This window comes from Serinus canaria, chromosome 10, assembly GCF_022539315.1.
Source record: "Serinus canaria isolate serCan28SL12 chromosome 10, serCan2020, whole genome shotgun sequence".
Taxonomy (NCBI): domain Eukaryota; kingdom Metazoa; phylum Chordata; class Aves; order Passeriformes; family Fringillidae; genus Serinus; species Serinus canaria.
Genome location: NC_066324.1, coordinates 1,104,608 through 1,130,869, shown reverse-complemented (window position 1 = coordinate 1,130,869; position 26,262 = coordinate 1,104,608). Strand labels below are relative to the sequence as shown.

The window sequence follows — 26,262 nt, the reverse complement described above, 5'->3', positions numbered from 1 at the left end:
AAAAAAGAAGAAACCATTTTATTGATGTTGTAATACGGGAGAAATTTTGAAAAACATACCTAGAAGTCCCTGGATAAGGAAACACAGTATCAAAATAGGCCAGTTAGTACAACAAAACAAATCCTCTCCAATAAGTTTCAAGTAATGCAATCATAAAAGAATTTGGCTAAAAAGTAACTCTTTACTCTGAGATGTTTTCTGTAATAGTCCTCTAAGAAACTAAAGGAAAGCAGCAGCAGATCTGTTTTACTACAGACACGTATTCAGTAAATATATTAAGGGTATTTCTATATAAAAACTGCCCTGCACATCCATCACTGTCTGGAGCCTCCACGTGGCCTCTTCAATCCTACAAGACTCTGCCCAAAAAGGGAGAAAATTAAAGGAGATAAACACAACTCCAAGGCCTGGAGGGGCAGCTGGGGGAGCCCAAACAACACAAAGCAGGGAACTCTGACTTCAGCCCTCATTTTTCAGGAACATGGAGAGGAAGTTTGGCTTTTCTGCATCAGGATGCCACATTCCCCCTTGGTGGTTATCAGCAAAGGCTTTTAAAAAGCAAACTGAGGTCAGCACTCACTGGTGCTCAATTTAAACAGCCCTGTTCCTTAACAGGCTCATTTTTCAAAGACTTCCCTTGAACAGTAACAAATTTCATGTGTTTTTTTTTTTTTTTTAATAAAGCTTCCTTATGGAAACCATCCTTCAGTTAAAAATGAAGCCTTGTTTCATGGGGAGATTCCAGCAATTAAAAATTCTCCTTCCATTAATCCTCACTACTGACATCTTCCCCCATAAACAAGATTGAATCACATCATTTACAGCTCAGACTTCCATCAGCTGGTGTTTGAAAATGCAGTACCTGAGCTGCCCCACTGAGCTGCTCAGTGCCACCCTGATGAGGAATGAAACTGTGCAGCAGCAGCAGCAGGACCACGGCACTGCTGCTCCCCAAACCAGGCCACTCCAGCCTGCAGGAGTCAGGATTGAAGCATTCAGGGACACTCTGGGGGCAGGGAGGGCAGGGAGTGTTAGTGTTTGGATGGAAAACCTGATTTTTTTAAGTCTTGTAGAAGCAAAGGCACTAAATCTTAAGCTTATATATTAAATAACTGCTGTAACTTGGCCAGCCAAGTTACAAGAGACAGCAAAACACCTTCCTGTGTGTGTCACAGCACATCCTGCTCAGCCAGTGTGACAAATGAGCCACTTTCTCTTAATCATTAAGGGACATCCACAGCTACAACACTCAGCCACACTGCTCTGCACAGTTTATTTTTAACCATCCCATGAGGGTTCAAGTTCAAGGATCAGCTGGAGCTTCTGGGTATAGGTCCTGCTTTAACAAGTGGTCAATCAGACATTAAAATAATTTAACCTCTATGTCATCATTTTGACAGTTTTAAAAGATGTGCTATACCTTTTATCCATCTCATGGAAAAAGCACCAGGCCTGAAACGCCACAGCCCTGGTTTAGTGTTTGATGAGGAGAAAATGCTTCAGCTTTGAGAGTTGTTAGGTGTTGGGAGGCTGTAGGTGCAGCTTTACCAGCATCACTGATTCAATACCAGCAGGAAGGCCCCGCAGGGCTCAGTGCCCCAGGCTCAGCAGCACTCAGCACACCAGGCCCTGCCTCATGCGGATGATCTGCAGCAGGGCAGCCTGCACATCTTCATCCATGTGACCCTGGAGGAGCAAACACTCGTCACAACCACTGAGATCCCTCTGAGCATCACCCACCCACCCCTGGGATCCTGCAGCCTCACCTGGACAGCGCTGAGCAGGTGTGTCCTGTACACTGCCACCACCTCCTGGTGCTGCCGTGTGGCGTCCTACGAGAGACAGCAGGGACACCAGGTGAGCTCTCACACCTCCAGCCTCTGCCCCTTCCACCCCTGTGCCCCAGGGCCTGGGCACTGCCACACCAACCACAGCTGAATTGCCAGGTTTAAGCTTTATCCCCTCCACTAGAGGAAAAAAGTGACTGCTGATCTGCTGGGAGGCTGCCAGAGCCAGGCAGGAGCTGAGATCACAGAGTCACAGACTGTCCTGAGCTGGAAAGAACCATCAGAGCCCAGCTCCTGGCTCCTGTGGTGGTGGTTGAGTCTGGTCAGAAAGACAGTCAGATGAACTTTCCCAGACATTCCTCTGGGAAGTTTTGAGAAAACTCAGAAAAAGAATTAAAACAATCCCACAACTAGGATTTTGAACTTGTAAGATGTTTGCAAGAAAAGTGTCGTTCCTAATTAACCAACAGTGTAAGGAGTATTAGTGGAAGACCAATCAAGTCCACCCTTCTCAGATCTATCTATAAAAAGAATGTGAGTCTAACAAACTCAGCTTCTACCTTCTAAAAACATCAGAGTCATGTCACTTCATTCACCTGTCCTCAACAAAACAGCAACAGCCCTGCACACTGCCTGCATCACCAGCATCAGCTATTTGGTTAAAACCACCCTTTTTAGAACACTTTCCCTCGTAAGAATCAACCCTGCAAATAGTCTGATAGATCTATCTGTGAATCTGAGCAGGAGCAGAACTCACTTTGCTCAGACACACCTTTAACAATGAGCTTTGCTGAGGCCACAGAGGTGTGCACAAAATCCCAGCACTCAGGACGTGTCCCCTGCTCTGTCAGTGCTTCATGACAAACAACACACCCAGGGCTTGCAGGCAGAGGAACACAACTCAAAGCCATTAAGAAATTACCACCTCAGCCTTCCAAGGTGAGAAAAAAATATATGGTTGTAAGAAATGAGTAAAGCTGAGCCTGCATTCAGAAATGGTCTTGGCAGGATTATAGCAGAGTATCACACAAGCACAAAATTCTCCCACTTTGCTTATATCCTTTTTATCTGGAGAAGCTGTCAAGTGTTGCAACTCAAACTGAAGAGGAAAGCAGAAAAAAATTTACAGAGAAGCAGAACTCAGGGGCAAAAGCCCAAGCAAACAATGGATAGTGTACTTGTGAAGTGTGAGGCTGCAGTCCCACCCCCTGCTCCAGCGGGCACATCCACATTTCCCTGTTTACACAGGGAATTAAGCAATGCTACTGCACGTCAGACAACACCTTGTGTGAGCACTTACAGCCAGCTGCTGCTGGAGTGTTTTCACTTGGCTCTGGAGCAGTTCCACCTGCTGGTTGTGCCTCTTGGAGGGGATCCCAGTGGTGTATGTCAGCTGGGACAAGCCATTGAGAGCCTGCTTTAACCGCTCCACGTCGTTCAGCAGCTCTGTTATCTTCAAAAAAACCCAAAAAACACAGAAAACACCATTTAAGGATGCCTCACTGCAAACTGCTCTTTAACATTCTTTCCAGTCTGATGAAGCCCAGCAAGCACTGAAGGGTCTTTGTCCCAGCTTGCAGAGAGAGGACTTTGCTTTGCTGACATGTTGGTTCCCATTGTGCCCCCTGGCACTGGGGTGTGGCAGGTACACACCCTGCAGTGACAGAAGGGACTGAAAAAAGGGAGGATCTAGGGACATTCCAGGTCTAACTTCTAGGAAGAATAGTGAACCTTTAGAAGGCAAGCCAGAGATGCCCAACAAACCCAGCTCCAGAGGAAGCAGGAGCTGATAGACCCTTTGTGGGGGGATAGGAAGGATATCAGGGATATCCTTCCTTCAGAGGAAGGAGGAATCTGAAGCTTTAACAGAATTTAAACACTACACAATGTCCAGAACATATATAAGGGACTGGAAAAACTTTGCATGATCAGGACTTGGTAAAACTCTGTAAAATCAGGACTTCAGCAGCTTTGGGCCAGCCCTGGGTTCCTAATGCTCAGCACAAAATGGTGCTGGAGCATTTCAGGAGCTGCAGCCCAGTCCCTGAATGCTGAGCTGAGAGCATCTGAAGCCCAGATCTCACCTTGTTGTCTTTGGCTTCCACCTGCTTTGCAGACTCCTGGATCCTCTTCTGCAGGTCAATAATGGTTGTCAGTGATTTGTCACACCTCTCCTTCTGGTCCTTGATCTCCTGCTCGATGCTGCAGCTCCTCAGCTGGAGCAGCTCCTTCTCGTCCTTGAGGGACAGCTCGCTCCTCCTGGCCTGCAGGGCCTCCTCACAGGCCTGCTCGTACTTGTGGCTCATGCTGGCCAGCTGGCCGGCCATGCTGCTCACCTGGGCCTCCAGGGCACCCTTCATGGAGCTGTACTCGGCCACGGCCACCACCTCCTGGCTCTGCAGCTCTGCCAAGGCCCGCTGGCTCTGCCGCAGCTCCTCCTGCAGCCTCAGCACCTCCTCGCTCTTCGCCTGCCTCTCCGCCTCCTTCTCCTCCAGGCTGCGCTTGACGGCCGCCATTTCTCCCTCCAGCCCTTCCTTCAGCTGGGTGTACTCCAGCAGAGGCACGGAGGACTCCTTCAGCTGGGCCAGCTCCCGCCGCAGCTCCCCGACCCGCAGCGTTTCCCTGTGGTACCGCTCCTCCTTGCTGCTCAGGGCCTGGTGCAGCTCCTCCACAGCGCGGCCCAGGGCCTCCCTCAGCGCCGGCAGCGGCTCCGCCGGCAGCGGCCGAGCCTCGGCCCCGTCCTGCTGCCCCTCCTGCCCCGTGTGCTTCCTCAGCAGGGCCCTCAGCTGCTGCCTCAGCTCCTCCATGCTGCTGGCACACAGCCTCTCCAGCTGGCGGGATTTCTCTGCCAGGACGTAGTTCTGCTGCAGGTCCTGCTGGATGGACAGGAGCCCGCTCCGGAGCTGCTCGCTCTCCTCTCTGCTCCTCTGCAGCTCCTCCTCGCTGCCTCGGCACCTCTGCTGCTGCTCCTGCAGCTGCGCCCTCAGCTCCTTCACCGTGCCTTCCAGGCTCTGCTCTCTGTCCTCCAAGGAGGCCACCGGGGCGTATTTCGACTTGATGCACTCTTGGATTGTGTCCAGTTCCTTCTTCTGGGCTTCAATTTCTGCGTGCAACTGTGAGATTTCGTCTTGCCCCCTCTGGTGCTCAGCCCGAACGGCAGCGTTGCTCTCCTGCAGCTCTTGCACGCTTTTATTTAACGTATTTACCGTGGCTTCGTGATCCTCTAAACTGATGTACTCCGTTTTTAATTGGTTCTCCAAGAGTTTCACCTTGTTTTTCAAAGCTCCATTTTCTTCGTTTACCCTCAGGAACTCTTGCTTTATCTCCCCAATTTTGCCCTTCAGGTCTGACAGCTCCCCGTTGGTCTTTTCCAGGGTGCTGTTGAGGACAGTTTTAACCTCCTCGTGCGTGCTGGCCAGCACGTACTGATCCCTCAGGCTCTCCCTCAAGCCCGTGTTCTCAGCCACCAGTTTGCCCACCTTTGCTTGCTCCTCATCGTATTTCTTCTGAAGCTCAGCAAGCTGCTTCTCAAGCTCAATCCCATTAGATTTTAAAGCTTCCAGCTCTTTCTTGTGCTGCTCTGGAGACAGGTACACAGCTTGCAAGCGGCTGATATTCTCATTTAAGTTGTTCTTCTCTGCCAGCAACTTTTCAGCATCTGCTTTGCTTTCATTGTACTTCTTTGTTATTTCAAAAAGCTTTTTTGTCAGGTCACCCACAGCCAGATCGTTTGCTTTCTTCAACTCCTCATGAATTTTTAAAGGCACATTCTGGCTTTTAATTTCAGTTTTTAGCATTTGGACTTGCTGCTTCAGCACCTTGTTATCAGCCTGCAATCTTTCAAGTTCCTTCTGCAGAGTCTCATTCTTCTGTGATAGCTCAGAAATTGCCTTCCCCAGCTCCTCTTCCCTCTGCTCAAACCCACTCCTCATCAGCTCGTGCTCCTCTGCCTTCACATGCTGTGCCAGCTGAGCTCTCTGACTCTCAGACTCCCTCTGTAACAGCACCAGCTCTGCCCGCAGCTTCTCCCACTCCCCCTCCACCTCTGCCAACCTCCTTGCCTTCTCATTCAGCTCGTTTGACAGCACACCCTTCATGTTCTCAAACTGCTCTGCGCTCACAGACTGGGCCAGTTTGGCCGCCGTCTCTCTGAGCTGCCCTTCCAACTCCGTGACGTTCCTGCCCCTTTTGTCTCGCTCCATCTCCAACTTCCCAAGCTCCTTCTGCAACTTCTTGTTTTCCTCCACCAGCCTGCCCTCGTCCCTCCGGAACTCTGCCACCAGCAATTCGTTCTGCTTGATCTGGTTCCTCAGTTTCCCCACCTCGGCAGAGGCTCCCTCGTACTTGGCCTTCATCTCCCGGAGCTGCTCCTTCAGCTCCTCCGTCACCTTGCTGCTCCCCGAGGCCACCTCGCTGGCCAGGTGCTCCTTGAGAGCGAGGAAGTGGCTCTGCATCTGCTTCACCTTGCCCTCAGAGTCGAACATCCTCTTCTGCACGTCCTTCAGGGCATCCTCCAGCTGCCTGACCTGGCTGTCAGACTCTGCCTTGCTCCTCTCGCACTCCAAGGCCAGGGCTCTGCACTCCGAGGCCTTCAGGGCCAGCTCCCTCTGCAGCTTGCTGATCTCCTCCTTGGCTGCACCAAAGCAGCTCCTCAGGCTCTCCAGCTCCTTCTTCAAAGCCTCCTTCTCGGAGCTGGGGGACTGGCTAGGCAGGGACAGCTCCAGGGGCCTCAGCATAGACCTGGACTGAAGGGAAATGGGCACAAAAAATGAGAGCTCACAACTCTGACAGGTCATGTACTTGTGTTTATTGCTTATTATTTAATATGGGAACTGCCATTATTTAATGTGGAAACTGCCTAAAATCCAGTTGATCTAAGCGTCACTAGTACAAGAGATTTTTTTTTTTTTCCCACAGTGTGTGTTATTCTTGCCCCTATTAGAGAACAGATATTTCAGATTTAACAGCAAAAATCTCAAATATAGCTCTGCATTACTGCTTCTCAATCATGGAATGGTTTGAGTTGGAAGGGACCTTAAATCCCATCCAGTGCCACCCCTGCCACAGCAGGGACACCTTCCACCATCCCAGACTGCTCCAAGAATTCCATACCAGCCCCTCCCCACCCTGCCAGGGAACAATCCCTTCCCACTATCCCATCTAAACCTAGAGGGGCAGATATAATGCATTCATTCCACTTCCCTTGTCCTGCATTCATATTTAATCACTCATCTGCTAGAACAAATTTAATTTATTAAGATATTGCTCCCATCCCTCAAGTGTGTGAAAATAATTTTATAAGGAATCAGAGCAGAGGATGCCATGGCTAACAGACCCTTCTTGCTGAGCAGACTGAGGAATGCAGTCACTTAGAATTCCAGAAGGGTTTGGGTTGGAAGGGACCTTAAAGCCCATCTCATTCCACCCCCAAAGGTCTGCTGGACCTTGTTTATACCCAAATTGTTGCTTTAAAAGATTGACAGCTGTCAAACAGAATTGTCAGGGAATTATTATATAGCAGGCAGGAAAATTAAATCATCAGTATATTATTTTATTATAATTATAATAAAATATATTATTAAATTAGAAAATCATGATGGAGATGAGCCCCCAGTTTACAGAGTGTCTGTGTAAAAGACGTTTAGGAGAACTCAGGACAGACCCAGCAGCTCCCAGCACTTCCAGCCCTGTCACAGACAGGACTCTAGAGGGCACCCGCAGTAAAAAATAAACACAGAAAAGCAAGAATTCCCCAAAACCGTGTGCTCAGAAGCAAAGCTCAATAAACACACTTTTATAAGCACGTTTAGCTTTCCCAGCATGACTATCTCAGAGTTCCTTCCAGTGGTAAAATATTTATTACCTGGGATTCCACTGCAAATGCTTGGCCTTGTTTAAGTAATAAATCTTCTTTTCCTGGATTTTCAAAGCAAACAGTGTTTAGCTCTGGTTAAAAACAGGAACACAATCACAAGAACACTGATTTTCCTGCCCAGCTTTATTCTGGTCACCGGGGTCACACCAGGCTGAAGGCTGGTGTTTAAGTACTTGTTATTAAAACAACTTCTACTTAATTAATCCCCACAGGAAGCCTGGCCAAAGCCCTCCAAAGGAGGAGGACAGAAGTGGTTTGCCAGGCTGGGTTCTGTCCTGCAGAAGGGTCAGGGCTGGCAGCTTGCCCAGCTCATGTCAGCACGTGACCTCGGCAGGGAAAGCATCCCCTGCACTCCCCATCCAGGACTCCTCCTGCCAGGCAGCCAAGCACTCAAAACCCCATTTAATCTGTCAAGAGCCCTTGTGTTACACAAGGGCAAGGCAGGTCTGCAGTTCCTGGGAAAGGGTTGATTCCTCACACAAGTGGGAGCCCAGGTGCTGTGCTGAAGTCAGTGCTGCTCCACTCCAGCTCTGACACTGACACACTGCTGCTCCCCAGCCAGGCAGGAGGAATGGACAGGGCAGCTCCACTGGGAGCAGGGATCCTGCTCAGCTGGCTGCTCAGGTGAGCAGAGGGCACAGCAGGGTCCCCAGGCACATGTCCCAAGGCCAGGCACTCCTGGGAGATGGAGCAGTGCTGCCCTGGCAGCTCCTACAAACACAGCTCTGCTGGCAGGACTCGGGGCTGGGCACGAGGCCTGCCTGCATTTCAGACCAGCAGCAGCAAGAGATGACCAAAACCCCCTTTTATCCCTGCATTCCAACACCCCATCATGCACAGCAGGCTTTAACAAGTACTCACTGTTTCCAAAGTTACCTCCAGACCCCGCAGAGTCGCCCTAAAATCAAAGGGCAAGAAACAAAAGTAAGGCTGAAAATTCATTCCACGTTTCTGCTCTCTGTCAAACTAGGGGTGAAGGGGCAGGGAGAGCTTGTGCAGTGAGATAACCATCCAACATTTTCAGCAATTTAACATGCTGAAGTACTTCCTACTGTAAATATCAATTGCTATATCCCATTTCAAATCACTCAACATACTTCATAATACTTGAGTTTAGCTTTGAGAGCTTCAATAGTCCTTAAACTTTCTTCCTGCTGCTTTTCCTTGGTAGTCAGGATTTTCTTCAACTCATCTTTCTGAAAGAGAAGGAGTGCCACATAGCCAAAGCCACAAGAATGGACAGGGTTGTAAGACCTCAAGGAACTTTTGGAAGAGCTCAGACAGAACTTCAACCAAGATCAGCACCGAAAGAATCCCTAATTTTTCCTTCTGGAGTTCTTCTTCAAGACTGCTCCTCTACAGGAGGAGTCCTGAAGGATGAGTCAAGAATATGCACCAACATAACCTGCTACTGTTTAATAACTCATATTTGTTAGTCTCGCATTACTGAGAGTCACTACAGAGATGTTTAATATTATCAGTGTGCTCAATATCCAAAGTGTGCTTTAAGGAGCCGTGGGAAGGATAATTATTTGTAGTTACAGCAATGCTGTGGAGCTGCATGAACTGATCCAGAGCAGTAGATGCTTCATTTGGCATTTTTAGGTAGCTTTTAAGAAGAATATTTAGAACTGCAGAGGAAATAAAAGAGAGAGCTGCTTCCCCTACTCCCCAGTGCTGCTGCACCTGCAGGTGACACATCCTACCTCATTCTCAAGATCATCTGCAAACATTTGCTCCTGCAAAAATGACAAAAAAATCCCCCCCAAATAATTTTCTCAATGGTGTTTAAGGGACTCACACACAGTTCATCAGCTGACAAATCCACCCCAGCTTCTAATGCTCCCCTTCCAGTTCCCATCCAGCTTCACTGCTCTGTTCCCCATTTCTCTAGCCAGGAATTAAGGGTGTCTGACAGAGCAATGTCTCTGGGAACTGGAACATCTCCTGTTTTCCAGCTCAGACACTACTGAGGCAGCCAAGTACAGCTTTTCAGAAGAGGTTTGCTGATTTGGGGAAGTGGCTATTAAGAAGTTTCTTTTATAAAGGCAATGCTTAACACAGGAGTTCAGACAAGCCACTGACTGCACTAAGAAATATTCTTTCAATCCATGGGGAGGAGCTGCATAAATGTACCTCTACAAAAATACAGCAAAGAAACAGCCTCCACAAAGCAAAAAAACAACAGAAAATACTCTTTATATTTTTTTGCTACAGGTCACACTTAGACCTCCAAAAAGAGGGAAATTTAAAAAAAATCAATATTTCAAATTTGGCTGAGAAATTTCTGTTGAAAACCTTTGGCTTTGTTCTCTTGCCAGCTGAGCATTTTTTTCTTTTCTCTGTGCCTCCACTTGCAGTAACAGCTGGAAAGCCAGCTGATGACAAAGCCCTGCCACACACCACCTAGATTTAATGGAGAGATGAAGTTCAGTCTCCAGACTGGTTTACCTCAGTGAGCTGCAGCTGTAGCCCACTGATTCTGTCCAGCAGCATCCTCTGCTCCTCCTGCACTTCCCTCATTCGATCTTTCAAATCTTGGTTTTCCAGCTCCAAGTCCTTAAAGGTAAAATACAGCATTTAAAAAACAGAAATGAACACCTCCCCACACTACACACACACTGGGAAAGGTAAAGACTCTGAGCCAACAGATTTAACAGCTACTGAGCACTCCAGGCCCTGCCTAGCCTTTTGAAAACTGCAGTGACATGGGAATGAGATGGAAAAATTAATGCTGGTTAGTAGAACAATAATGACACAGATTAGTTTTAGTGTAACACAAACCTACATCTCTTGAGAATGTTAAAAAAATAAATCTTCCTCATTTGTGACTGATTTTACTGCAGAGGCAGAAGGTTAAGAGGTAGGAAAGGTTAAGACAGGGACACTTTATTGCCCAAAAAACATGCAGTTTTTTTCCTGAAAAAAGTTTACAGCTCATCTGCATAACAGCCACTCTGCACATCATGCAATTAGGTTTTAAGCAAACAGCAGTACATGACCTTTGCTGATGGGATCATTAGTGCTCACTTCAGCAGCCCAGCTTGCCTTTTAGTGCCTCATTATTCCTGTGGGAACCCAGAGGATGCTCCCTGCCCACCCACCTGGGTGCTGGGCTCCTTCTGGAACAGCTTGAGCTCCTCCTGTGCTCCACAGCCCCGGCCCCACTGCTGGGACACGCTGCTGGCCTGTCGGTGCAGCAGGAGAACATTCCTTTAGATCCCTGTGCCACCCCAGCTCCCCCTGGGACAGGGCTCACCCCTGGCCTCAGCCCCCACAAATGATCCCCTCTCAACACCTCAGGGACAGGGGGCTGCACCAAGTACCTTTTGCTCAGCCTGCCCTCTCCTGATGCTGTCTCTTCCTAAAAAGGCACCACAAAAACAGGGAGTCACAAAAGGCATTTTGTTCAGATTCACGCAACAACGTGACACATTCAGCTCATTCCACCCCCTTTCCACCCTGGGAGGGCATCTCAAAAAATAGCTCACCACTCCCCCAGCTAATCAAACATGGAAACAACCACAAGGTTTTCTAAAAAATAAAGGTATTTATGTCTATAAATAAGGGTAAATAACTCCCACCATCAATACTGTTAAGCCCTCCAGGCATCAGAGCCTGCAACCCTCTTAAAAGCTTTGCTGAAAGCACACAACGCCAAGAACTGTCCTTCTCCTCCCAAACAGGCAGGTCATGACCTTTGTGGTCAAAGGACCACAGCTGCCCTCCCAAACACCCCTTGGGCCACAATTCCACCCCAAGGAAGGAGCAGGGACACAATTCCACCCCAAGGAAGGAGCAGGGACACAATTCCACCCCAAGGAAGGAGCTGTGGGTTCCTCCTACCTCTGCTGGAGTCCTCAACGGCAGCTTTTATTAAAGCCAAAATGTCAATATTGTCCCCAATCCTGGCATAGTAAGCACAGTCATGGCCAAGGCCATCAGTCAAACCAACATCAGCACCATTCCTGAGCAACACCTCCACGGCATCCTTGCAGCCATATTCACAGCCTAACATGAGGGCAGTCCTGGCATGGGGAGAGAGAGGGGGTTGAGAGACCCAGGGATCCCACAGAGCACCGCTCACAGAGCCAACCCTGGCACAAACATGTCTGACCACAGAAACCTCAGCCAGGCCACCTTCCCTCTGCCCACAGAGGAAACAGCTTTCCAAAGTCACTGGCAGCGTTTAAATAGTTGTGCAAAGGCAAACAAACCCACCATAATAACAGCACTTCTGCAAAACCAGCACAGACTTGCTGCCTTTGAAAGCCACCCAGTGTTTGGAGAACTCCCATGACTTTGGTTTCCTCTAGCAGATACAAATCTCAACAGACACAACAAACACCAGGCAAGGAGTTTGGACAAGGTTTGGAGAGGAGGGTGCCTGGGAGCCCTGGCAGTGCAGCCCTGGCAGAGCTTCCCCAAACACTCCTGCAGTGTGAGTAGCCAGGCTTTGTCCCACAGCAGCCTCATGTCATGGAGGAATTCTCCAAGAAATCACTGGCAAAAGCAGCAGCTACAAACAGAACCCCAGGAATAAACAGCTCAAGTTGGGAGCTCCAGTGGACTCAGGACTTCTTGCCAGAGCACCACTTCTGCCATGGCCCATTGTGCACATTATCCCAAAGGCTGCTTGGGACAGAAATACCCTTTAAAAAAACCAAGTGCAAGCTCCCTGCTGGCAAGAACAAGCCTGGGAATATTTTGGATGCCAGCAGGAGCAGGAAAAAAGACCAGGTGTTGAATTGGCAGATCCACTTCTGAAGTGACTCCCGGGTTCTCCTCCCCCAGAAGGAGCACATCCATTCTGCCAAGGGGCAGCCTTCCCCCAGGTGCCAGCAGGAGCCCAGCAGTGCCCTGCAGGCCCGACCTACCTGCTCTGCTTGTCCCTGGCATTGACATCAGCCCCCCTGTCTATCAGCAGCTGGCACACCGCGGGGCGACACATCTGGGTGGCCAGCACCAGCGGGGTCCTCCCGTCCTGGGGGACACAGGGCACAGCGTGAGGGCAGGCAGGAGGCAGAGGGGGCCAGCAGCTCCCTGGGTGCAGAGGGAGGTGCAGGAGGAGGGGGGCAGCCCCTTACCCCATCCTTGGAGTTGACGGCGGCGCCGTGGTCGCAGAGCAGCTGGATGCTGGCGGAGCAGTCGGACATGGCTGGGGACAGAGCAGGACAGAGGGAGGTGACACAGGGCAGGGAGGGGACCTCGTGCTGTGACAGCAGCCTGGGGAGGGCCCAGGCACAGCCCTGGGGGTGTGTGTTTCACCAAACCCCCACAGCTGAGCTGAAGGCAGAGCAGGCTGCCAGGATCAGCTCTCTCACAGCAACCAGACACTGCTGTGCCAGACACTGCAGCACAGGGAGGCTGCAGGAAAACACCCACAGCAATCACACACTGCTCAGGAAACCCAGAGCAAAGGGTCCTCACCCACTGCCAGCACTGCCCTAAAACTCTGCTCGTGATACTCGAACATCTTACTCAGCTTCATCTCAGACCTTCAAGCTCTGTTACACCGTTCAGTTCATTGATGACATCCATAAATGTCAGGACAATACAAAATACTCCCTCCTACTACAGCCACCAAAATTAAAAGAGAAGAATTCAGCCCATCTGGAAGAAAATCCATGAATTAAATCTTCATTTCCATAGAGTGACCAGCAAAGCAAAGCCCTTCACCTGCATCATGAAGAGCAGTTCTTCCCTGGAGATCCACATTCTCTGTCGGACAGTTGTACTGTTAAAATAAATAATCCCAGTTATCAATCAGAATCCAGACTGCATTTACAACATCAGGTGTTTGAGCTTTAAATAAAGCAATAGAATGTGACTTAAGTAAAAAATATGTACAAGAATTGCACAATTCGTTAGACTTCTCATAGATACTGAGCCTTAATATCTGCATGGAGACTTGCATCAATTAAAAGTTTAAAAGAACCCATTCAAAATAACAAAAAAAAAGAAAAATCAAATGAGCACACACTGACCAGGAATAAATGAAGAAAATATAAAGATCACACAAACCTAAGACAACCCTCCAGCACTGTTTCTTTAATGAAAGTTTGTGGCTATAAATGCCACAATGCACAATGCTTGAAGCAAACACTGCTCTGGAGCAGCCAGTGTTGCTGTTTCTAAACAGACAGGGAACAGAAGTCTTTTAAAGACACTCAGCCCCATTTCCTTCAAGAACCACAAACAACAACTTGATTTGATAGTCTGTGAAAAGATTAAAAAAACCCCAAACTTTATTTTCTTTATTTTAGCCCTCTTTCAGTCCCAACCTGGTATTTAACACGAAAAAGTATTTTCCCCATGACTCTTAAAAATTAATCTGATAGGTTGAGAAAGAAATCACATATCCCAGTTTTGAAGCAGTGTATTTAAAGCCACCTTTTCCCCCCCAGTGTAAAGCTGTAAGAGACAAGCTGTATTTCCAGTACCTGCAAGAGCTTCTGCAAGCACAAAGCATGGCCATACTTTGCAGCCAAGTGCAGGGCGTTTCTGCCTAGAAACAGAGAACAGCAGCTCAGGTTTGGGCCAGTGAACTCCTGAGGAGTATTCCCAGCACTTCAGACCCAACAGTTCCTGTGTGCCAACCCCTGCAGATGTGTGCTGAGACACCTCCTCTCTACACCTCCCTTTGTTACAGCTCATTTGTGAAATTAATCCCAAAGTACTGCATCTGACTCCACACGAGGATGTAAAAAATCAACTCCCCCATAAGGGAAGGCCAAGCTATCTCTGTAAATTTTCTTATTAAACCTTTTAAATTCTGAGCTAACAACCTGAAAATTAGACCTGTTTTTAACTGTCTCTTCCATAGTACCTTCCACAAACTCTGCTACCACACAAGGAAATCTGGAAGGTTCTGAGCTCCTGAGGCTCGGCTGGGCACACAAACACCTCCCACAACATTCCACAGGATCCTCACCTCGAGCTCATTTAAAACTGCTCTTATCCTGTTGTTCTCACCCAGAAATGCTGATCTCACCAGTGAGTCTGGAGCACATTATAAACACAATTACAGCAGCACAAACCCACGTTCCTTAGGTTCTGCTGCATCCATCAATTCCATAACAGGCCAGTTTCCTCAAGACCAGCAACAAGCCCCACAAATAATTCATTTTTTGCCAGCTACAGAAAGAAGGAAGAGCTATCCTGTGGTCCAGCTTAACTTTATTTCAGGATGAAACCCAGCTGGGAGCATTTCCAGGCTGCCCTTTCAGGGCCTGTGAGGAAACCCACCTGCAGCATCAGTGGCTGTGATATCAACTCCGTGCACCAGGATGGTGTTCAAGCAATCCAGGTTTCCCTTTGATGCTACAACATGGAATCTAAAAAAAAAAAAAAAAAAAGAAAAAAGAAGAAAAGATCTTGCTCAGGCACAGCTGGTTTGTACACAAAAATGGCAATATTGGCCAGGAAAGCCAAAGCCAGCAGGGAAGTGCTAGAGGGGCAGCTCTGGACAGCATCCAGAGTTAAGGGTTCTGCAAATATTACTTCAAGGAACAAGGTAAATTTCCTGAGAAACAATCATTATTTACCTGGATCAGTGAACCAGGTGAAATCCCAGTGGGGTTTCAGTTTCTCTCTAACACTCAAACCTGGCAAGAGCAGGTCTTTAAACACTCATCTCCACTCGAAGTGAAGATTGTTTGGGAGCTTCCCTTCCCAGCCAGCTGGGCTCCAGCTCAGTGGAGCTAGATTTAGATGAGGTATTACAGAGATTTCTGCAGCCAAGAGGGTTTCTAGAGCAGCAGGAGTATGGTGTTCAGCAGCCCCCCAGCAGCACTCCCCAGCTCGGGAAGTCACTCACGCGGATCTCCCCTCCACGTCCAGCTTGGTGGGACTGACCCCCTTCTTGGCCAGGATGGATGAAACCTTCTCCACATCGCCCCTTTCAGCTGCCTTCATTAACCTGTCATCATACTTGCTCCAGTCTGGGTTCAGCTGGGGGACAGAAGCACAGATGTGAGTTTATGGAGCACCAGGATCCACCGGGGCCGAGCCACAACAAATCCAAAACTGGTTTACAAACAGTGCTGCACCCACCAGGATGTTTGGAGCTATTTGTGCAACACCCCCGTCACTGCTGTTGGCACTGAACAATGTGCAGAGCTCTGGGACAGCCTGGCTAAGCCACTTTGGTCCTAAAGGAGACCTTTAGGATCAAATTTCTTTGGTTTTCCTCATTCTGTTTCAGTTTGTCTTTGCTCAGTTTTCATATTATGACAACAAATGGAGGCACTAAAAATACACTCCAGGACATGGCTTTTCCTGGCTGTGCCAGACTGTTCAGTGGGTCATAAATTAGCTAAGTGTGATGTTCAGGGGAAGAACAGCTACTGAGCTGCAGCAGGAAGAAAGTCAAAGTTGATAGTTGGGAATTGCCTGCTGTTCCCAAAGCACTGTGGAGGGCAGAGGAAGCCCAAGCCAGTTATAAATAGACCACCACCATCCAGCCCCAGACAGCCCTCACCCCCCACTCCTCTCTTGTTTACTTCAAACTTAGAATTTCAGGCTCCAGGCCAAGCCTCCCCTCCCAAAATGCAGAGCTTGTTCTCTTCCCTGCCAAACCATCCCTCTGAATGGCTCAGGGCTTTTCAGGAAACTGCTCTGGGACAGAAACCTCACAGCCACGCTGGACACTGATGACTGCATATCCAAGGGGCTTTTAAGGGAAGAACGAGGCTTCCAGAGGAGCCTTTTACTCAAAATAGGAGTATAACATTCAAATCTAACTCTGCACAGCAAAAGAATTTGCTGCCAAGGGTGAGACACAAGCAGCCTGTGGGTGCCTGAAGTTACTTTTCACTGTGGGTCAGAAATTCCTCACAACATGAACATTAAACCAGGTAACCCCAGCCCAGGGTTTGTTTGAGTAAAAGAAGGCATACAAAAGAGAACAACCCCAAAAATCCACTGCCAGCACCTGCATCTGCAGTGATTTGTAAAAGGGAGCTGCACTCATGATCAGAGGAGACAGAGGGGATCCCACCAATCCACACAAATCTCTCCAAGGGGTGTCAGAGGACGATGCCACACTGTACAGTGGTACCCAGGACAAGAAGCAATGGCCAGAAACTAAAACACAAGAATTTCGACCTCAACATGAGGAAGAACTTCTTTCCACAGAGGGGGCAGAGCCCTGGAGCAGCTGCCCAGGGAGGGCTGGATTCCCTCTCTGGAGACATCCCCACCCCACCTGGCCACGTTCTGTGTCACCTGCTCCAGGTGAGCCTGCCTGTGCAGGGGGCTGGCCTGCAGGATCTCCAGAGGGCCCTTCCAGCCCTGGGTGATAATCTTTACTCTGCTTTCCCACAATAAACAAGATTACAGTAATCATGAAGGCTTAGCAGCAGCTAACCCAGCCCAGCCTTGCTAGAAGTGACAGGAGTAATAAAAATAGAGCACTAATGAAATTAGCACCAGTGCTGCGGGCTGAGGTGCAGCACTGACTCATCAATCAATTAACACATCCATTAGCCTGAAAGCCAAGGCAGCCTGGCCTGAGACCTCACTGCACTGGTGACACAACCAGTGCCATGTCCCTCCCCAGCCTGGACAGGCTGCCCTGCAGAGCCACCTCCTCATGCAAGGCTCAGCTTTTCATGTCAAATACCTCAGAGACTGCACACACAGCACTACACCGTGTGCTCCTGAAATTCTCCTGGTGCCCTCCCATCCCCACAGCACAGAGATCTCACCCTGGGTGCTCACACTAGGGGGGGATTGCTGGGTTGTGCCTCTGCAGCTGATACCTGCCAGCACAACCCAAACGGACAGAAAATCCTCCCAAATCCTCCCCAGCCAGTCCCTGCTCCCATTTCATAAAAGTTCTGATTAACAGAAGCATTACTTTAAAAAAAACAACATTTCAGTCATTTGTACCCATAGTCTATGGTGTACTAAGCTTAAAAGGGGATGGAGGGACAGGACACAGGAAATGATTCCCACTGCCAGAGGGCAGGGATGGATGGGATCTTGGAAGGAATTCCTCCCTGTGAGGGTGGGCAGGCCCTGGTACAGGTGCCCAGAGCAGCTGTGGCTGCCCCTGGATCCCTGGAATGTCCAAGGCCAGGCTGGACACTGGGGCTGGAGCAGCCTGGGATGGTGGAAGGTGTCCCTGCCATGGCAGGGGTGGAATGGGATGAGCTTTAGGATCCCTTCCAACCCAAACCATTCCACAATTAAATCATTATATATTTAACACACACATTTCACATTTAGGGAAGATTGCTCGCAGGAGGAGTTGCTAAGGAGATACAACACTCACCAATTAAACAGAGCTACTACACCCCATTTGCACAACCCAAGCCTTCCCATTTTTGCAGCTGTAAATCCCTGCCAGGATACGAAACTCCAGCTAGAGCTCCAAGATACCTACTGTGTCCTTGGCTGCACAAGAGAACCAACAAATCATGCTGAACTCGAGCTGCCAGGAGCCACCAGCCCCGTCACATCCGCGCCCAGCTCACGGCGAGGAACCGCTGCCCTGCACCGCCTGCGGCTCCTCCTGCTCCATCTTCACTTAGCTCGGCTCCCCGAGGGTGCTGTCCCCATCCTCAGCATCATCCTCAGCCTTCATAACTCTGGGCACGCCGCCGGCCGGAGGAGCGTGCGGCCAGAGCCGCGCTAGGTGCCGGACAGACGGACGGAAGGACGGGTGCTCAGGGAAATACTGCCTGGACCCCAGGCGCTGTAAACAACCCGCAGGCAGCCTCACCAGCCCGATCTATTTTCTGATAAGGCACTACTTGATAGGCAGGCGATAGAAAGCAATAGCTATTAATACATTCCCGGCGTGCCCGCGCCCTGAGTCACGGTGCTGGGAGTGAGCTCAGGGGCCGGGCACGTCCCTGTCCCCAGCCCCGCAGACAGGCCAAGGCTCTTTTGAAATGACAAACACGCTCCTCCTCGCTGTCACCGTGCACCCACGCGGAGGAAGGTCGCGCTCAGCACCGCTAATAACAGGGCAGGACTGAAATACTCCCTGCAGTAATTCTTTCCCCGCTCCGCCGCGCCACAAAGCCGTAACCAGACTCGCGCTCAGACTTCAGACGGTTACAACCGCCGAGCAGATGGAATGCCTGATCCTATTTTGACAGAAATGTAACCCATTTTAAATTAGAAAACACACATGCCTCTGCTTTAAAAAAATTCTCCTTTCACAGCACTGAAACCCTTTCTGAATAAAACCTGGTTTCAGCTTACTGCTGCTGCCAGTCTGTCTCCCAACATGTGAAACGAGAGGAGTCACAGAGGCTGCAAAAACATTAAACAGACAGCACAATGATTAACAGGAGGGAGATGGAGAATCCCCTTTCACAAGTTTTAAATTTAAATGGAGATCTCCCAAGTGCCATATTTAGAGGAGTAGGTCAACAAGACAAGCAATGCACTGTTTTGTCTGCAGGAGAGAAACCTGGTCCAGGGCCAGGAAAACCACTTACAACACTCGCCCTGGAGGACACAATCCAGAGGCTGCAAATAACCTAACAAATGGATCCTCTCAGCAGAGAATTTTAAAATCAATCACTCAGATTTGGGCAAATTCTCTCTTTTCCAGTAAGTTGTGAACTACCCCCTCGTTTCCTGTGTGAGCACCAGCCTTTGCCCCACAGCACCAACATTCCCCAGAGAATGTTCCAAGACCTCTCTGCAATTAGCATCCATGTGACAAAGCCACTCCAAAACAGTGCAGTGACTGTGTTGTCTTCTGACCACAACCAAGTCTGTCTCCTCAAGCTAAAAATGGATACTTTTTTTGGGGGGGGGGGGGAATAAATACACCTCCCAATTGGCAGTGACAGAAAAGCCCCACTTTTGCAGGTAAGGTAAATGCAGGTGAGGTAAGAGGAAGAGAGGAGCTTTAGGTGCGTTTGGAGGAAATTCCTCCCTGGCAGGGTGGGCAGGCCCTGGCACAGGTGCCCAGAGCAGCTGTGGCTGCCCCTGGATCCCTGGCAGTGTCCCAATCCAGACTGGACAGGGCTTGGAGCAGCCTGGGATGGTGGAAGGTGTCCCTGCCATGGCAGGGGTGGCACTGGATGAGCTCCAGGATCACCTAACCCAGCTCAGAAATACCAGCTGTAACCCAAAGCAGCTCCTAAGCCCTTCACAGTGAGCTGGGATAAAGCTGTGAAAGTGAGCCCAGCTCCTGCCACCACAGGGCCAGGCTGATCCTGTCCCCAGCACAGCCCAGCAGGGACACAGCCCCCATAATGCCATTAGCGGGTGACATAAGCACACAGGAGAGCAGAGAGCTCTGGGGACACTGCCAGCACCAACACAGCACAGCTCACACGCTCTCAGTGGCCCTTCATAGAACCCCAGGAGCAGCTGGAAGGGATTTAAATCCCACCCAGTGCCACCCCTGCCATGGCAAGGACACCTCCCACTGCCCCAGGTGCTCCCAGCCCCAATGTCCAGCCTGGCCTTGGCACTGCCAGGGATGCAGGGGCAGCCCCAGCTGCTCTGGGCACCTGTGCCAGGGCCTGCCCACCCTGCCAGGGAGGTATTTCCTCCGAGAATCCAATCCAAACCACCCCTTTCAGAGCCAGGGCAGGCTCACACGTCCGCCAGACCCCACACCTGGAGTCCCTGCTCTTTCTCCAGAGGGCAGAGTTCATTTGTCATCAAACCCAACGTGAGGACAGACACACCCTGCCCTTTCAATGGCACAAAGTGACAAACGCTTTTGAAGTGCTTTGATTTGTTTTAAGACTGCACAGACAGAATGAAAAGGTAAGTTAGGTTAGAAAACTGGTTTTTAAAAATGTTCCCCAGGTGCAGCTTCCCCTGCAGTGCAAGGGCACTTCACTAAACCCATCTCTCCTGAAGAATTTGGCTTACCTGTCTGAAAAAATACTGCACATACTGGGCTAAACCCCACTGGGGCGAGCAGAAATGGCATTTTGTGTTTTACAAGCATATCTTACTTCCCAGGACAAGTCTGTCTCCAGGTGTAAAGGCTTTGGAGTGCCAGACTGAAGGAGTGAGAAGTGGGCTTTAGTCTGTGCAAGGGAAAACCAGACACAGCCTGAACACAGGGCTCTTGTTTCACCCTGCACCTTCCCACAGGCAGCACTTTGTGCTACCACCTCAGCCACCAAAAATCCCCCAGAATAAAAAAAGCCATTGAATGCCACAAAGTGGGCAAGGCTTAGCTCAAAATGGGATAAAAACCAGCAGTTCCCTTAGGCCTGCTCTGCATTGGTATGGTGCTAAACACACTCCTGTCAAAGACTCACCTGAACAGCTGTGCCTGGTGTGTTTAATGTTACTGCAGCCTGTCATTCATGCAGGTAACAGTGTCCTAACAAACAGCTTACAGCAGGCAACTACATCTCATAAACACCCCTGATTTTACCCTGTTCTGAAGGTAACTTCCTCCCAAGTCAGCATATCCCGTCAAGATCAATTAATTAAGAATCAAGAAAATTCAAATTGACTTCTGTTACGTGTCAAAAAATTCTCTCAAAATGAACATTTCCTGCTGCAAGGAGTGAGAGGTCCCTCACAGCAGTGCCAGTTTCTCCCTTCCAGGCTGTGCCAGGGGAAAATCCACCAGCTGCAAGAGCTCAGAGGCTGCACTGGAAGTGCCAAAGGATCCTGCCTACAACCCCTGCAGGAGGCAAAGCCAGCTCAAAGAATTAAAAACAGTCCCAGTTTTGTTCCGAAACAACTTTCTCATATCTCATGGCCAACACACAACTCCAGGGCGCTTTACTGATAAAACAGCCTGAGAGTGCCAGCCTTGAGGCACAGCCTGCCCTGGACACCAAGAGAAGAGATCAGAGCTGCTGGAGCTCTGCATTTCCCAGCTCTGCTGAGGACATCCCGGGGCCAGACTCACACACACCAGGAACATCACAGCTCCCTGGAGCCCCTGGATAAAGGGGAGCCCTGCTCCTGCTGCAGCCCGCCTTCACCCCCCAGGTGCCCAGGAGAAATATTTCTCCTTTAAACAGGAGCAGGGTCAGAGTCCAGCTGCCAGTGGGAGCAGCACAGCTCCTGCCCGCCCAGGACTCCAGGCACAGCATTAGCTGGAATTTCTGAGCTCTCAGGCCAGGCCCCATTGATCTGTGTGCTGCCATCCACTAAAGCATCAGGAGGTGTCAGGGGTGATGAAACCTGACGTGAGTGTTGCATCCAGCAGGCAGGGACCAGCCCCGAGCACAGGGGGAAGGGAGCACCACAGCCCAGCCGTGGTCAGCCAGCAGCGAGTGGGGCATACAGAACCAGCCCCAGATGTCCCAGCATGTGCTTGCTAGCATTAATATTTAAATACTGACAAAGTACTCCATAAGTTGCTTCTACACAAAGGGTCATATGCACTCTAAACAGATAAGCATAGAGCTTATCTGTGTAATTAGGTCTGCACATCAGCTCAGGATAGTGAACTCCCAGGCCTGCACTGAACCTCCACTCTTTTAAATATTTTTAATTGCTACATTCCAAAGTGATAAAGCATTAACTCTCCCTTCTACGGAGCCTGAAAATTACAATGCACCTGTAAACAGGCTGCACCACAAAGCTTCTGCTGGGCCACAAATTACCCGTTGTGTTTCTTCAGCTTCACCCCACAAACAAGCTCTAATTCCAGTTAACTAAATGCAAATGAATCACAAAGAGTTTTTTTCCAAGAACAAACACATTAGCACGAGCCTGAATAAAGCTTCCTGGAACCAAACTTGCTCCAAGGAACAACCCCAGCCAGGCCAGGAATGACATTGGAGTATTACAGTGCTGTGGGTGCTTGAGGATGCCATGGCAAAGTCACCTCAGGCTGCCCCAGGGAGGGGGGACAGGACAGAACTGCTCCAGCCAGAGCAGCAGCACTGGAAAAATTCTGCTGATGGGTCAGGGCACTGGGATCAGCCTGGCTGACAAACTGGTCTGTGTCCTTGCACAGGGCAGAGTCAGGACACGGTGCCTTGTTCGTGTACAAACTCTCATGTGCCCCCCGCAGCACCAGGCTCTTTTTCTGTAAATGATCTTGAACCTTTAAAGGGTTAAAATTATGTTACCAAACACCTGTTTTTCACTTCGCCCCTTTGGTTACTAATGTGTATTTGACAGCACACTGGGGCTACAAATCACTGCTAACATTTATGCTGCTGCACATCCAACAAGAGGTGCTGCTGAGGAATTAGCAAATCCAAGCAGCATCCTTCATTCCCACGACAAAAGGGGTCAGCCCAGAGCAGGAGGTGGTACCTGCTCTCTCTGCTGCTGACAGGGCAGGAGCAGATGTTTAATGTGCATTGGGTCACCCCACAAAGCTCCCCTCCTTCTTTCCCAGAGGAAAACTCATCCACTTAACAGAGCTGGGCAGCATCCACAGGGAAAGAAGTGTTGACACAACCTTGAACAAGCTCAGCTGTCACTAACTCCAGAGCTTGTTCAGATATTCATTTAATAATCACAGCTCATTATAGCAGGGCAAGTGCTCAGGTGTCCCTTTGTTCCTTGCACAATGGTTTCCGCTAATTATATGGCAGGCTTGGTTTCTCTTAATTAAACAAAACCCAGCACCACTTTTCCCAGAGGAGAAAGGATTGGTAGGAGTTTCCACATGGCTTTGTATCTGCCCAGCACCATCACCCCCCCTCCAGGTGAGGCCCCTGAACTGTGGGGACCCCACTCCTCGGGCTGCAGCTCCAGCTCTGCTCCCAGCACCACCAGGCACCCCACTGGTGGTTTCCCAGTAGCTCCAGGTGCCCCTTCCCTGCATTCCAGGCTCAGCTGAGGGGATAACACACCTGAGGCTGAGCAGAGCCCTCCCCTGCTGCTCGCCCAGAGTTACAGCAATGAGCAGGTGCCTTTTCCCCTGCAGAGGCCACAGTCAGGACTCAGCTCTGACGGTCCATGGTCTGACCAGAGAGAAGAGGTTTGTGTTTTGCAGAACAGCAAACCAGCCCTTCCCCAATCGGCTCCTCAAGAGAGACCAAGCAGTCAGTATCTCACGGGTACAGACACAATCCCCAGCTCTGCTGGACAACACATTTCCTTATTCCAGTCCGGGTCCCAAACACACATTTATGGTGTCAGGATGTACTCTGGGATCTCAGAGGCACGGGCAGTGGGAGCTGCTGCAGTCCCAGTGGGATTGAGTACATTAATTAGGATCTTTCCTGTAAATGCTGGTGGATGAGGCACCTCCTCTGACCTTCAGGCCCCAGGGATGCCCACATCCAACTTTCCAGCCTGCCCTCCTGCTAATGACAGGCATTTGTCTCACTATGCAGAGCACTGAACAGGCTGCTCAGATGATTTTCCAAGCACCATCAGCCAGCTGGAGCTGACAAACCCAGGTAATTCCACTTTCAGGTTCTGGATAACCGTGGAATTGGTAATAACTAACATGGTTTGGACTTCCTGCTGCTTTTTGTGGCATCCCTCCATCACAAACCAGTAACAAAGCCATTCCCATCAGAAGGCACGTAACTACCAACTTCACCGGGAGGAAAACTTCCAAAAGCAGGCTGGATTAGGTTTCTCTCCACCCCCAGGAAACAGCACTGGGTGGGGAGAGGAGAGAGGGATGAGGTTTCTCAAACAGGCAGCTCTTGTGCGCTCCTTTCACGCAGGATCTCTGAAGCTGCCGCGGGGAGGGATCGCACCCACTTCCCCTCCCTCCCGGCAGAACAGAGACCAGCTTCACCCCACCAGCTCCCCTGCGAACACCCACCCACCGGGAGGGCTCTGTCCCCCACAGAGGAGGTTAAAAGTTGCTATTTGGTGACATGGTGGAGTCATCACACAGCCAAACTATGTAATAAACAGGGGAAGTAAGTTTACTATGGAGAAAAATCCCTGTTTTTACAGGATCTTGCTGAAAGGAATTTCCCTTCACGCATTTTAGAGTAACCTCAGCTCTCAAAGGTATTAAGACTGCTGAAACCTCCTCTGAAGAGAAGGTTTATTGGAAGTGAAAAATCTCCACGTCTATTCAAAACCAAACACAGGTGCTGCCAGTCTTTGTTTGAATGTAATTACTGGGCTAATTTGAGAATAACAAACAGCTCTGCAGTACAGGACAGCTAATGAACGCAGAGCAGTGCCAGCCCACGCATGACAAATCCTCATAACAGGCTCATGAATCACTGCTGAGCCCCGTGGATCCTGGGGCACGGCGATGGGAGCTGTCATCTGCCAGGGGAGCACCTCTGAGCAGCTCCAGCTCCTCCCCAGGGGCTGCGACTGTCAGGGAACATCCTCAGAGCAGCATTTCAGAGATAGCCGGTATCTCAAAGGACGGCTGATAAAACCCAGCGCCTCGCATTCCCCTCCCTGTCCCGCTATTCCTCGCAGCCAGCGGCGAGCTCAGCAGAGGAGCACAGCGATAGCTCAGGATGGGTTCCCGGGGAAGCATTTACCGAGCAGGCACAATTAAAGATGATTTTCCGCGCCAACAGTTTCCAAACACGGCTTTCTCCGGTCACAAAGACCTCCTCCCTCAACAAAAGTCATCCGCGGGGATGAATGAAGTGAAAATAAAGAAAGCCAGTCAAAGCCAGCTAAAACCAGCCTAAATTTTGGAAGCCGGACAAGAAGGCACAGAGAACTGCCCCATGACAAAGGTGCGCTTCCAGAGGTTCTGCCTGCCCCAGCTCGGCATTCCAGGCTGGATGACCGGCAACCACAGCCGCGTGCTCACCAGCTTCCTGCCCACTTTCTGAGCAAACCCTGCATCAGAAGCGCTCCGATTTCACACCAATTCCTAGCGCAGGACCCGCTCCTGCCCGTGCGCTGCACACGGGCTGAGCGAGCCTCGGGGCGGCTCCGCGCCGGCTCCCCGAGTTTTTGGGGAAAAAAAGGCGTTAATTTGTGCTGGAGCCAGGAAGCAGCGGAGGGGCACAGGGAACCTGTAGGGTCAGCCGGAGCGAGAGGCAGGGGGCGGCTCATCAGCCCCGCTCCTCCAGCCCAGCGCAGCGCCCCGAGCTCGGATCCTTCCCACGGGCTCTCCTTGCCCCACGTTACCGCGGCTCCCCGAGCTCCCCGCTCCCCGCGAAGACCCCGTTCCCCGGGGAGCCGGAATCCTCCGTGCTCTGCGCCCCAAGAGCCGGACCCTCCGTTCTCCGCCCGTCCAAACGCCGGGACCTCCCCGTGCTCTGCCCCGCCAGCAGCCGGGATCTCCGCGCCCTGCCGCACCCCGGGACCCCGCAGCCAGGCGGGGGCCGTGCCCCGGCACCCACCGCGCTGCCCCCGATGACCGCTTCGTGCTTCTTCAGCCGGGACTTGAGGCTCTTCATGGCGCGGCCGCGGGCGGGGGGCGCGCACCGCACCGGCCCCGTCGCGCTCCCGCCGCCGCCACGGCCGGGACGGGACGGGACGCGCCGGCCCCGCACCGCCCACCCGCCCCGCAACCAATGGCCGCCCGCCCTCGCGGGCGCTGCGGCCAATCAGCGAGCGGGACGGAGGGGAGGGACTTCCTCGTGTTGGAGGGGCGCTGGGCGGCGCGGAGCCGCCCGGCCGGCAGGGGGCGCGCTGCGGCGGGGCAGGCGCGCGGCGGGCGGGGCGGCGCTCTGTCCCGGGGCGGCCCCTCAGGGCACCACAGAGAGGGCGCGGTGGCTGCTCCGGGGGCACCGGGAT

At 50.8% G+C, this 26,262-nt stretch overlaps 1 protein-coding gene across 1 annotated transcript; it reads right to left on the bottom strand.

The window, feature by feature from the left end:
- On the bottom strand, window positions 1–25,971 carry UACA (uveal autoantigen with coiled-coil domains and ankyrin repeats). The gene is made up of 19 exons (XM_030228415.2): window positions 25,866–25,971; window positions 15,482–15,615; window positions 14,911–14,999; window positions 14,106–14,170; window positions 13,342–13,399; window positions 12,750–12,820; window positions 12,540–12,646; window positions 11,509–11,690; window positions 10,989–11,026; window positions 10,767–10,850; window positions 10,114–10,221; window positions 9,369–9,401; window positions 8,760–8,858; window positions 8,524–8,560; window positions 7,651–7,703; window positions 3,872–6,532; window positions 3,088–3,240; window positions 1,767–1,832; window positions 1–1,686 (listed from the first exon to the last, which is right to left on the bottom strand). Exons 1-19 carry the CDS (start codon window positions 25,920–25,922, stop codon window positions 1,615–1,617), a joined length of 4,167 nt encoding a protein of 1,388 aa, XP_030084275.2. The 5' UTR covers window positions 25,923–25,971; the 3' UTR covers window positions 1–1,614.
- Window positions 25,972–26,262: the final 291 nt, after the last annotated feature.

Coding starts and splice junctions, on each gene's coding strand:
- UACA (XM_030228415.2), bottom strand. CDS start 25,922: ATGAAGAGCCTCAAGTCCCGGCTGAAGAAGCACGAAGCGGTCATCGGG. Junction 3,241..3,871: donor TGGAAGCCAAAGACAACAAG/GTGAGATCTGGG, acceptor GTTTTTTTGAAG/ATAACAGAGCTGCTGAACGA. Junction 1,833..3,087: donor CACTCCAGCAGCAGCTGGCT/GTAAGTGCTCAC, acceptor TGTCTCTCGTAG/GACGCCACACGGCAGCACCA.